Raw genomic sequence first — 14,211 nt, 5'->3', positions numbered from 1 at the left:
GGGGCAGGCTGTATACTACTGGGGGCTGTGCTGTATACTACTGGGGGCTGTGCTGTATACTACTGGGGGCTGTGCTGTATACTACTGGGGGCTGTGATGTATACTACTGGGGGCTGTGCTGTATACTACTGGGGGCTGTGCTGTATACTACTGGGGGCAGGCAGGCTGTATACTACTGGGGGCAGGCAGGCTGTATACTACTGGGGGCTGTGCTGTATACTACTGGGGGCTGTGCTGTATACTACTGGGGGCAGGCAGGCTGTATACTACTGGGGGCAGTGCTGTATACTACTGGGGGCTGGGCTGTATACTACTGGGGGCTGTGCTGTATACTACTGGGGGCTGTGCTGTATACTACTGGGGGCTGTGCTGTATACTACTGGGGGCAGTGCTGTATACTACTGGGGGCTGTGCTGTATACTACTGGGGGCAGGCAGGCTGTATACTACTGGGGGCTGGGCTGTATACTACTGGGGGCAGTGCTGTATACTACTGGGGGCTGTGCTGTATACTACTGGGGGCTGTGCTGTATACTACTGGGGGCAGTGCTGTATACTACTGGGGGCTGTGCTGTATACTACTGGGGGCTGTGCTGTATACTACTGGGGGCAGTGCTGTATACTACTGGGGGCAGTGCTGTATACTACTGGGGGCTGTGCTGTAATGGTAATGTTGTTGTTGTCTGCCTTATGTTTATGAGTGACAGTTTTCCTGCTGTATACCTGCATGTCAGAAGAATTTACATTAAAAAAAGGACCATGTTACATTCAAATCTGTTTTTTTTTTTAAAATTTTTACCGGTGTTTTGTATGCGTTGGAAAAGGGGTCGTCTTATACGGCGAATATATCTTAAACTCTATATTTTAAACAGGAAAGTAGGGGGGTCGTCTTATACACCGGAATATAGGGTAACTTTGTGTAGTGATTACTGAAGTTTGGGTGGGGCTCATTCCTGAGCAAAGTACACAGAGACTTAGTGCTCGCTAGCACCACCTAGAGGAAGGTATCCAGGCGAGCACCTGGGAAGCTTCAGTATTTGCATGTAGCCAATAGTATTAGACTCCTTTGTGTGAAATAGTGTCACATTTCCTGGGTGAGGACACCCAATTATAGGTGCTGCTTTCCTAATTACACGCCTTATGTAAAGTGCCTTATGGTTTTCTATAAATGGATCAGTCTTGTTTGCTAACTTCCTGCAAGGACAGGTCTTGTCTTTTCTTTTAAGTTACTCAAGACTCCAGCGCTGGACACAGACTCATATAATTCGGAACTCACCTTCGCAACGTGGACGAAGATGATTAAAGCCTCGTAAATCCAAAGACCCTTATGGTCATTTCTCCTTGATACCCCCCTATTAATGCAATGTCCACAGCAGATATCATCCCCCCTATTAATGCAATGTCCACAGCAGATATCACCCCCCCCCCTATTAATGTAATGTCCACAGCAGATATCACCCCCCTATTAATGTAATGTCCACAGCAGATATCACCCCCCTATTAATGTAATGTCCACAGCAGATATCACCCCCCCTCTTAATGTAATGTCCACAGCAGATAGCACCCCCCCCTATTAATGCAATGTCCACAGCAGATATCACCCCCCCCCCTATTAATGTAATGTCCACAGCAGATATCACCCCCCTATTAATGTAATGTCCACAGCAGATATCACCCCCCTATTAATGTAATGTCCACAGCAGATATCACCCCCCCCTCTTAATGTAATGTCCACAGCAGATAGCACCCCCCCTATTAATGCAATATCCACAGCAGATATCACTCACCCCTATTAATGTAATGTCCACAGCAGATATCACCCCCCCTATTAATGTAATGTCCACAGCAGATATCACTCCCCCCTATTAATGTAATGTCCACAGCAGATATCACCCCCCTATTAATGTAATGTCCACAGAAGATATCACCCCCCATATTAATGTAATGTCCACAGCAGATATCAACCCCCCCTATTAATGTAATGTCCACAGCAGATATCACTCCCCCCTATTAATGTAATGTCCACAGCAGATATCACCCCCCCTATTAATGTAATGTCCACAGAAGATATCACCCCCCCTATTAATGTAATGTCCACAGCAGATATCACCCCCCCTATTAATGTAATGTCCACAGCAGATATCACCCCCCTATTAATGTAATGTCCACAGCAGATATCACCCCTTATTAATGTAAAGTCCACAGCAGATATCACCCCTTATTAATGTAAAGTCCACAGCAGATATCACCCCCCCTATTAATGCAATGTCCACAGCAGATATCACCCCCCTATTAATGTAATGTCCACAGCAGATATCACCCCTTATTAATGTAAAGTCCACAGCAGATATCACCCCCCTATTAATGCAATGTCCACAGCAGATATCACCCCCCTATTAATGTAATGTCCACAGAAGATATCACCCCCTATTAATGCAATGTCCACAGCAGATATCATCCCCCTATTAATGTAATGTCCACAGCAGATATCACCACCCTATTTATGTAATGTCCACAGCAGATATCACCCCCTATTTATGTAATGTCCACAGCAGATATCACCCTCCTATTAATGTAATGTATACAGCAGATATCACCCCCCCTATTAATGTAATGTCCACAGCAGATATCACCCCCCTATTAATGTAATGTCCACAGCAGATATCACCCCCTATTAATGTAATGTCCACAGCAGATATCACCCCCCCTATTAATGTAATGTATACAGCAGATATCACCCCCCCTATTTATGTAATGTCCACAGCAGATATCACCCCCCCCCTATTAATGTAATGTCCACAGCAGATATCACTCCCCCCTTTTAATGTAATGTCCACAGCAGATATCACCCCCCCCTATTAATGTAATGTCCACAGCAGATATCACTCCCCCCTATTAATGTAATGTCCACAGCAGATATCATCCCCCCTATTAATGTAATGTCCACAGAAGATATCACCCCCCTATTAATGTAATGTCCACAGCAGATATCACCCTCCGATTAATGTAATGTCCACAGCAGATATCACCCCCGCCTATTAATGTAATGTCCACAGCAGATATCAACCCCCCCCCTATTAATGTAATGTCCACAGCAGATATCACTCCCCTCTATTAATGTAATGTCCACAGCAGATATCGCCCCCCTATTAATGTAATGTCCACAGCAGATATCACCCCCCCTATAAATGTAATGTCCACAGCAGACATCACTCCCCCCTATTAATGTAATGTCCACAGAAGATATCACCCCCCTATTAATGTAATGTCCACAGCAGATATCACCCCCCTATTAATGTAATGTCCACAGAAGATATCACCCCCCTATTAATGTAATGTCCACAGCAGATATCATCCCCCCTATTAATGTAATGTCCACAGAAGATATCACCCCCCTATTAATGTAATGTCCACAGCAGATATCACCCCCTATTTATGTAATGTCCACAGCAGATATCACCCCCCCTATTAATGTAATGTCCACAGCAGATATCACCCCCTATTAATGTAATGTCCACAGCAGATATCACCCCCTATTAATGTAATGTACACAGCAGATATCACCCCCCCCTATTTATGTAATGTCCACAGCAGATATTACCCCCCCATTAATGTAAAGTCCACAGCAGATATCACCCCCCCCTATTAATGTAATGTCCACAGCAGATATCACCCCCCCTATTAATGTAATGTCCACAGCAGATATCACTCCCCCCTATTAATGTAATGTCCACAGAAGATATCACCCCCCTATTTATGTAATGTCCACAGCAGATATCACCCCCCCTATTAATGTAATGTCCACAGAAGATATCACCCCCCTATTAATGTAATGTCCACAGCAGATATCACCCTCCTATTAATGTAATGTCCACAGCAGATATCACCCCCCCTATTAATGTAATGTCCACAGCAGATATCAACCCCCCCCCCTATTAATGTAATGTCCACAGCAGATATCACTCCCCCTTATTAATGTAATGTCCACAGCAGATATCGCCCCCCTATTAATGTAATGTCCACAGCAGATATCACCCCCCCCCTATTAATGTAATGTCCACAGCAGATATCACTCCCCCCTATTAATGTAATGTCCACAGAAGATATCACCCCCCTATTAATGTAATGTCCACAGCAGATATCATCCCCCCTATTAATGTAATGTCCACAGAAGATATCACCCCCCTATTAATGTAATGTCCACAGCAGATATCACCCTCCTATTAATGTAATGTCCACAGCAGATATCACCCCCCCTATTTATGTAATGTCCACAGCAGATATCACTCCCCCCTATTAATGCAATATCCACAGCAGATATCATCCCCCCTATTAATGTAATGTCCACAGAAGATATCACCCCCCTATTTATGTAATGTCCACAGCAGATATCAACCCCCCCTATTAATGTAATGTCCACAGCAGATATCACCCCTTATTAATGTAAAGTCCACAGCAGATATCACTCCCCTATTAATGTAATGTCCACAGCAGATATCACCCCTTATTAATGTAAAGTCCACAGCAGATATCGCCCCCCTATTAATGTAATGTCCACAGCAGATATCACCCCCCTATTAATGTAAAGTCCACAGCAGATATCACCCCCTATTAATGTAAAGTCCACAGCAGATATCACCCCCTATTAATGTAAAGTACACAGCAGATATCGCCCCCCCCATTTTATGTAATGTCCACAGCAGATATCACCCCCCTATTAATGTAATGTCCACAGCAGATATCACCCCCCCCGTATTAATCCCCATTAATGTAATGTCCACAGCAGATATCACCCTCCCTATTAATGTAATGTCCACAGCAGATATCACCCCCCCCTATTAATGTAATGTCCACAGCAGATATCGCCCCCCCTATTAATGTAATGTCCACAGCAGATATCACCCCCCCCCCTATTAATGTAATGTCCACAGCAGATATCACTCCCCCCTATTAATGTAATGTCCACAGCAGATATCGCCCCCCCTATTAATGTAATGTCCACAGCAGATATCAACCCCCCCCCTATTAATGTAATGTCCACAGCAGATATCGCTCCCCCCTATTAATGTAATGTCCACAGCAGATATCGCCCCCCTATTAATGTAATGTCCACAGCAGGTATCACCCCCCCCCCTATTAATGTAATGTCCACAGCAGATATCACCCCCCCCCCCTATTTATGTAATGTCCACAGCAGATATCACCCCCCCTATTTATGTAATGTCCACAGCAGATATCACCCCCCCCCTATTAATGTAATGTCCACAGCAGATATCACTCACCTATTAATGTAATGTCCACAGCAGATATCACTCCCCCCTATTAATGTAATGTCCACAGCAGATATCACCCCCCCCCCCTATTAATGTAATGTCCACAGCAGATATTACCCCCCCATTAATGTAATGTACACAGCAGATATCACTCCCCCCTATTAATGTAATATCCACAGCAGATATCACCCCCCTATTAATGTAATGTCCACAGCAGATATCACTCCCCCCTAATAATGTAATATCCACAGCAGATATCACTCCCCCCTATTAATGTAATGTCCACAGCAGATATCGCCCCCCTTCTATTAATGTTATGTCCACAGCAGATATCAACCCCCCTCCTATTAATGTAATGTCCACAGCAGATATCGCCCCCCCCTATTAATGTAATGTCCACAGCAGATATCACTCCCCCCTATTAATGTAATGTCCACAGCAGGTATCACCCCCCCCTATTAATGTAATGTCCACAGCAGATATCACCCCCCCCTATTTATGTAATGTCCACAGCAGATATCACCCCCCCTATTTATGTAATGTTTACAGCAGATATCACCCCCCCCCCTATTAATGTAATGTCCACAGCAGATATCACTCCCCCCTATTAAAGTAATGTTCACAGCAGATATCACTCCCCCCTATTAATGTAATGTCCACAGCAGATATCACCCCCCCCCGTATTAATCCCCATTAATGTAATGTCCACAGCAGATATCACCCTCCCTATTAATGTAATGTCCACAGCAGATATCACCCCCCCCTTATTAATGTAATGTCCACAGCAGATATCACTCCCCCCTATTAATGTAATATCCACAGCAGATATCACCCCCCTATTAATGTAATGTCCACAGCAGATGTCACCCCCCCCCGTATTAATCCCCATTAATGTAATGTCCACAGCAGATATCACCCTCCCTATTAATGTAATGTCCACAGCAGATATCACCCCCCCTATTAATGTAATGTCCACAGCAGATATCAACCCCCCCTATTAATGTTATGTCCACAGCAGATATCACCCCCCCTATTAATGTAATGTCCACAGCAGATATCAACCCCCCCCCCGTATTAATCCCCATTAATGTAATGTCCACAGCAGATATCACCCTCCCTATTAGTGTAATGTCCACAGCAGATATCACCCCCCCCGTATTAATCCCCATTAATGTAATGTCCACAGCAGCTATCACCCCCCCCCCCCCGTATTAATCCCCATTAATGTAATGTCCACAGCAGATATCAACCCCCCCTATTAATGTAATGTCCACAGCAGATATCACCCCCCCCCTATTAATGTAATGTCCACAGCAGATATAACTTCCCCTTATTAATGTAATGTCCACAGCAGATATCACCCCCCCTATTAATGTAATGTCCACAGCAGATATCACCCCCTATTAATGTAATGTCCACAGCAGATATCACCCCCTATTAATGTAATGTCCACAGCAGATATTACCCCCCTATTTATGTAATGTCCACAGCAGATATCACTCCCCCCTATTAATGTAATGTCCACAGCAGATATCACTCCCCCCTATTAATGTAATATCCACAGCAGATATTACCCCCCCCTATTAATGTAATGTCCACAGCAGATATCACCCCCCCCTATTAATGTAATGTCCACAGCAGGTATCACCCCCCCTATTTATGTAATGTCTACAGCAGATATCACCCCCCCTAATTATGTAATGTCCACAGCAGGTATCACCCCCCCCCTATTAATGTAATGTCCACAGCAGATATCGCCCCCCCTATTAATGTAATGTCCACAGCAGATATCAACCCCCCCTATTAATGTAATGTCCACAGCAGATATCACTCCCCCCTATTAATGTAATTTCCACAGCAGATATCACTCCCCCCTATTAATGTAATGTCCACAGCAGGTATCACCCCCCCCCCCCTATTAATGTAATGTCCACAGCAGATATCAACCCCTATTTATGTAATGTCCACAGCAGATATCACCCCCCCCTATTTATGTAATGTCCACAGCAGGTATCACCCCCCCTATTTATGTAATGTCCACAGCAGATATCACCCCCCCCCCCTATTAATGTAATGTCCACAGCAGATATCACTCCCCCCTATTAATGTAATATCCACAGCAGGTATCACTCCCCCCTATTAATGTAATATCCACAGCAGATATCGCCCCCCTATTAATGTAATGTCCACAGCAGATATCACCCCCCCCCCTATTAATGTAATGTCCACAGCAGATATCACTCCCCCCTATTAATGTAATGTCCACAGCAGATATCACCCCCCCCCCCTATTAATGTAATGTCCACAGCAGATATCACCCCCCCCCCTATTAATGTAATGTCCACAGCAGATATCACCCCCCCCCTATCAATGTAATGTCCACAGCAGATATCACTCCCCCCTATTAATGTAATGTCCACAGCAGATATCACCCCCCCTATTTATGTAATGTCCACAGCAGATATCACTCCCCCCTATTAATGTAATGTCCACAGCAGATATCACCCCCCCTATTAATGTAATGTCCACAGCAGATATCACCCCCCCCCTATTAATGTAATATCCACAGCAGATATCACTCCCCCCTATTAATGTAATGTCCACAGCAGATATCACCCCCCCCTATTAATGTAATGTCCACAGCAGATATCACCCCCCCCTATTTATGTAATGTCCACAGCAGATATCACCCCCCCCCCCTATTAATGTAATGTCCACAGCAGATATCACCCCCCCCCTATTAATGTAATGTCCACAGCAGATATCACCCCCCCCCTATTAATGTAATGTCCACAGCAGATATCATCCCCCCCCCTATTAATGTAATGTCCACAGCAGATATCACTCCCCCCTATTAATGTAATGTCCACAGCAGATATCACCCCCCTATTAATGTAATGTCCACAGCAGATATCACCCCCCCCATTAATGTAATGTCCACAGCAGATATCACTCCCCCCTATTAATGTAATGTCCACAGCAGATATCACTCCCCCCTATTAATGTAATGTCCACAGCAGATATCACTCCCCCCTATTAATGTAATGTCCACAGCAGATATCACTCCCCCCTATTAATGTAATGTCCACAGCAGATATCACTCCCCCCTATTAATGTAATGTCCACAGCAGATATCACCCCCCTATTAATGTAATATCCACAGCAGATATCACCCCCCCTATTAATGTAATGTCCACAGCAGATATCACCTCCCCCCCTATTAATGTAATGTCCACAGCAGATATCACCCCCCTATTAATGTAATGTCCACAGCAGATATCACCCCCCCTATTAATGTAATGTCCACAGCAGATATCACCCCCCCCTATTAATGTAATGTCCACAGCAGATATCACCCCCCCTATTAATGTAATGTCCACAGCAGATATCACCCCCCCCCCTATTAATGTAATGTCCACAGCATTGTTTATAGACACCACATACCCCTATATAAAGATCCGCCATTGCACTTACCACTGCGATCAGCAAAGGACACGATGGCAGCAGAATTGCTCCGGAGCATTGTCACCGAGTTTATTCTTCCGCCTCCACTTCTCTGACCCTCAAAATACAACTCCAGGAGTTCAGCTGAGGCGCCGCTTCCAAGGTTTCCCACCAAGACATCTGCACAGAGGCGAACGCGCTGCACAGACAGGGATGATCCATGCAACGGACGCTTGGCAACGCTTTTCTCCAGACGCTCAAATTCTAGACAAAAATTTTTTTAAAACTTTTTCCAGCTGTCAGGATAGAGCCAACCACCGTCCCCACGCACTGTTCAGCTCTTACCTTCATCACCCAGTGGGTCCTGGAAGGTGATGAGGACCGTCCTCTGGTCTGAGGAGCGAAACATGGAAAATTCTTCTCGACCGCTCACTGTTTCCACATACAGCTCCAATAAAGACTCTTCAGTTTCTGGCTGAAGATCACACAATGTGACTTTTCCAGGATCCCATGGGGGAGGACGCCCCACGTTAACCGAAATGGACTGTACAACATGCTCCTCCTTAGACAAAACATTTTCTGCATCTGAAAGTACAGCACTCCATATGATAAACACAGGAGCTGAATCACACAGAAAATGACAATCGCTTACATAACAATTCCACAAAATCTTATCAGAGACTGAAATACAGTAGAAAAATAGGAAGAGAAAACTGAAGTAGCGCAAAAGCAAACTAGACAACGGAGGCCAGAAGGAGAAGAAGGCTGGGATAGGAGAAGAAGGCTGGGATAGGAGAAGAAGGCTGGGATAGGAGAAGAAGGCTGGGATAGGAGAAGAAGGCTGGGAGATAGGAGAAGAAGGCTGGATAGGAGAAGAAGGCTGGGATAGGAGAAGAAGGCTGAGAGATAGGAGAAGAAGGCTGGGAGATAGGAGAAGAAGGCTGGGAGATAGGAGAAGAAGGCTGGGATAGGAGAAGAAGGCTGGAAGATAGGAGAAGAAGGCTGGGATAGGAGAAGAAGGCTGGGATAGGAGAAGAAGGCTGAGATAGGAGAAGAAGGCTGGGATAGGAGAAGAAGGCTGGGATAGGAGAAGAAGGCTGGGATAGGAGAAGAAGGCTGGGATAGGAGAAGAAGGCTGAGATAGGAGAAGAAGGCTGGGATAGGAGAAGAAGGCTGGGATAGGAGAAGAAGGCTGGGATAGGAGAAGAAGGCTGGGATAGGAGAAGAAGGCTGGGATAGGAGAAGAAGGCTGGGAGATAGGAGAAGAAGGCTGGGATAGGAGAAGAAGGCTGGAAGATAGGAGAAGAAGGCTGGGATAGGAGAAGAAGGCTGGGATAGGAGAAGAAGGCTGAGATAGGAGAAGAAGGCTGGGATAGGGGAAGAAGGCTGGGAGATAGGAGAAGAAGGCTGGGAGATAGGAGAAGAAGGCTGGGAGATAGGAGAAGAAGGCTGGGAGACAGGAGAAGAAGGCTGGGATAGGAGAAGAAGGCTGGGAGATAGGAGAAGAAGGCTGGGATAGGGGAAGAAGGCTGGGATAGGAGAAGAAGGCTGGGAGATAGGAGAAGAAGGCTGGGATAGGAGAAGAAGGCTGGGATAGGAGAAGAAGGCTGGGAGATAGGAGAAGAAGGATGAGATAGGAGAAGAAGGCTGAGATAGGAGAAGAAGGCTGGGATATTAGAAGAAGGCTGGGATAGGAGAAGAAGGCTGGGATAGGAGAAGAAGGCTGGGATAGGAGAAGAAGGCTGGGAGATAGGAGAAGAAGGCTGAGATAGGAGAAGAAGGCTGGGATAGGAGAAGAAGGCTGAGATAGGAGAAGAAGGCTGAGATAGGAGAAGAAGGCTGGGATAGGAGAAAAAGGCTGAGATAGGAGAAGAAGGCTGGGAGATAGGAGAAGAAGGCTGGATAGGAGAAGAAGGCTGGGATAGGAGAAGAAGGCTGGGATAGGAGAAGAAGGCTGAGATAGGAGAAGAAGGCTGAGATAGGAGAAGAAGGCTGGGATAGGAGAAAAAGGCTGAGATAGGAGAAGAAGGCTGGGAGATAGGAGAAGAAGGCTGGATAGGAGAAGAAGGCTGGGATAGGAGAAGAAGGCTGGGATAGGAGAAGAAGACTGGGATAGGAGAAGAAGGCTGAGATAGGAGAAGAAGGCTGAGATAGGAGAAGAAGGCTGAGATAGGAGAAGAAGGCTGGGATAGGAGAAAAAGGCTGAGATAGGAGAAGAAGGCTGGGAGATAGGAGAAGAAGGCTGGATAGGAGAAGAAGGCTGGGATAGGAGAAGAAGGCTGGGATAGGAGAAGAAGGCTGAGATAGGAGAAGAAGGCTGGGATAGGAGAAAAAGGCTGGGAGATAGGAGAAGAAGGCTGGATAGGAGAAGAAGGCTGGGATAGGAGAAGAAGGCTGGGATAGGAGAAGAAGGCTGAGATAGGAGAAGAAGGCTGGGAGATAGGAGAAGAAGGCTGGGAGATAGGAGAAGAAGGCTGGGAGATAGGAGAAGAAGGCTGAGATAGGAGAAGAAGGCTGAGATAGGAGAAGAAGGCTGAGATAGGAGAAGAAGGCTGGGATATGAGAAGAAGGCTGAGATAGGAGAAGAAGGCTGGGATAGGGGAAGAAGGCTGAGATAGGAGAAGAAGGCTGAGATAGGAGAAGAAGGCTGGGATATGAGAAGAAGGCTGGGAGATAGGAGAAGAAGGCTGGGATAGGAGAAGAAGGCTGGGATAGGAGAAGAAGACAGGGAGATAGGAGAAGAAGAAGGCTGGGATAGGAGAAGAAGGCTGAGAGATAGGAGAAGAAGGCTGGGAGATAGGAGAAGAAGGCTGGGAGATAGGAGAAGAAGGCTGGGAGATAGGAGAAGAAGGCTGCGAGATAGGAGAAGAAGGCTGAGATAGGAGAAGAAGGCTGGGATAGGAGAAGAAGGCTGGGAGATAGGAGAAGAAGGCTGGATAGGAGAAGAAGGCTGGGATAGGAGAAGAAGGCTGAGAGATAGGAGAAGAAGGCTGGGAGATAGGAGAAGAAGGCTGGGATAGGAGAAGAAGGCTGGGATAGGAGAAGAAGGCTGGGATAGGAGAAGAAGGCTGGGATAGGAGAAGAAGGCTGGGAGATAGGAGAAGAAGGCTGGGAGATAGGAGAAGAAGGCTGGGATAGGAGAAGAAGGCTGGGATAGGAGAAGAAGGCTGGGATAGGAGAAGAAGGCTGGGAGATAGGAGAAGAAGGCTGAGATAGGAGAAGAAGACTGGGATAGGAGAAGAATGCTGGGATAGGAGAAGAAGGCTGGGAGATAGGAGAAGAAGGCTGGGAGATAGGAGAAGAAGGCTGGGAGACAGGAGAAGAAGGCTGGGATAGGAGAAGAAGGCTGGGAGATAGGAGAAGAAGGCTGGGATAGGGGAAGAAGGCTGGGATAGGAGAAGAAGGCTGGGAGATAGGAGAAGAAGGCTGGGAGATAGGAGAAGAAGGCTGGGAGATAGGAGAAGAAGGCTGAGATAGGAGAAGAAGGCTGGGATAGGAGAAGAAGGCTGGGAGATAGGAGAAGAAGGCTGGGATAGGAGAAGAAGGCTGGGATAGGAGAAGAAGGCTGGGAGATAGGAGAAGAAGGATGAGATAGGAGAAGAAGGCTGAGATAGGAGAAGAAGGCTGGGATATTAGAAGAAGGCTGGGATAGGAGAAGAAGGCTGGGATAGGAGAAGAAGGCTGGGATAGGAGAAGAAGGCTGGGAGATAGGAGAAGAAGGCTGAGATAGGAGAAGAAGGCTGGGATAGGAGAAGAAGACTGGGATAGGAGAAGAAGGCTGAGATAGGAGAAGAAGGCTGGGATAGGAGAAGAAGGCTGAGATAGGAGAAGAAGGCTGAGATAGGAGAAGAAGACTGGGATAGGAGAAGAAGGCTGGGATAGGAGAAGAAGACTGGGATAGGAGAAGAAGGCTGAGATAGGAGAAGAAGGCTGAGATAGGAGAAGAAGGCTGAGATAGGAGAAGAAGGCTGGGATAGGAGAAAAAGGCTGAGATAGGAGAAGAAGGCTGGGAGATAGGAGAAGAAGGCTGGATAGGAGAAGAAGGCTGGGATAGGAGAAGAAGGCTGGGATAGGAGAAGAAGGCTGGGATAGGAGAAGAAGGCTGAGATAGGAGAAGAAGGCTGGGATAGGAGAAAAAGGCTGGGAGATAGGAGAAGAAGGCTGGATAGGAGAAGAAGGCTGGGATAGGAGAAGAAGGCTGGGATAGGAGAAGAAGGCTGAGATAGGAGAAGAAGGCTGGGAGATAGGAGAAGAAGGCTGGGAGATAGGAGAAGAAGGCTGGGAGATAGGAGAAGAAGGCTGAGATAGGAGAAGAAGGCTGAGATAGGAGAAGAAGGCTGGGATATGAGAAGAAGGCTGGGATAGGAGAAGAAGGCTGGGATAGGAGAAGAAGACAGGGAGATAGGAGAAGAAGAAGGCTGGGATAGGAGAAGAAGGCTGAGAGATAGGAGAAGAAGGCTGGGAGATAGGAGAAGAAGGCTGGGAGATAGGAGAAGAAGGCTGGGAGATAGGAGAAGAAGGCTGCGAGATAGGAGAAGAAGGCTGAGATAGGAGAAGAAGGCTGGGATAGGAGAAGAAGGCTGGGATAGGAGAAGAAGGCTAGGATAGGAGAAGAAGGCTGGGATAGGAGAAGAAGGCTGAGATAGGAGAAGAAGGCTGAGATAGGAGAAGGCTGGGATAGGAGAAGAAGGCTGGGATAGAAGAAGAAGGCTGAGATAGGAGAAGAAGACAGGGAGATAGGAGAAGAAGGCTGGGATAGGAGAAGAAGGCTGGGAGATAGGAGAAGAAGGCTGGGATAGGAGAAGAAGGCTGGGAGATAGGAGAAGAAGGCTGAGATAGGAGAAGAAGGCTGAGAGATAGGAGAAGAAGACTGGGATAGGAGAAGAAGGCTGGGAGATAGGAGAAGAAGGCTGGGATAGGAGAAGAAGGCTGGGATAGGAGAAGAAGGCTGGGAGATAGGAGAAGAAGGCTGGGATAGGAGAAGAAGGCTGGGATAGGAGAAGAAAGCTGAGATAGGAGAAGAAGGCTGGGATAGGAGAAGAAGGCTGGGATAGGAGAAGAAAGCTGAGATAGGAGAAGAAGGCTGGGATAGGAGAAGAAGGCTGGGATAGGAGAAGAAGGCTGAGATAGGAGAAGAAGGCTGAGATAGGAGAAGAAGGCTGGGAGATGGGAGAAGAAGACTGGGATAGGAGAAGAAGGCTGAGATAGGAGAAGAAGGCTGGGATAGGAGAAAAAGGCTGGGAGATAGGAGAAGAAGACTGGGATAGGAGAAGAAGGCTGAGATAGGAGAAGAAGGCTGGGAGATAGGAGAAGAAGGCTGGGATAGGAGAAGAAGGCTGAGATAGGAGAAGAAGGCTGAGATAGGAGAAGAAGGCTGAGATAGGAGAAGAAGGCTGGGTTAGGAGAAAAAGGCTGGGAGATAGGAGAAGAAGGCTGGGATAGGAGAAGAAGGCTGGGATAGGAGAAGAAGGCTGGGATAGGAGAAGAAGGCTGAG

The 14,211-nt window shown here is 46.7% G+C and overlaps 1 protein-coding gene across 1 annotated transcript in view; it reads right to left on the bottom strand.

Annotated features, from left to right (window-relative positions):
- The window catches only part of PARP10 (poly(ADP-ribose) polymerase family member 10), a 103,769-nt gene that overhangs the window by 61,544 nt on the left and 28,014 nt on the right, over positions 1-14,211 (bottom strand). Inside the window, exons 3-4 of the mRNA XM_072131863.1 lie at positions 9,062-9,301; positions 8,747-8,980 (exon numbers count right to left, since the gene is read on the bottom strand). Coding sequence (XP_071987964.1) covers positions 8,747-8,980; positions 9,062-9,301 — 474 coding nt within the window. The remainder of the gene's footprint in view (positions 1-8,746; positions 8,981-9,061; positions 9,302-14,211) is intronic.

This window comes from Engystomops pustulosus, unplaced genomic scaffold (assembly GCF_040894005.1).
Source record: "Engystomops pustulosus unplaced genomic scaffold, aEngPut4.maternal MAT_SCAFFOLD_157, whole genome shotgun sequence".
Taxonomy (NCBI): Eukaryota; Metazoa; Chordata; class Amphibia; order Anura; family Leptodactylidae; genus Engystomops; species Engystomops pustulosus.
Note: the sequence above shows the minus strand (reverse complement) of the source record. Positions and strands in the feature narration are given on the sequence as shown.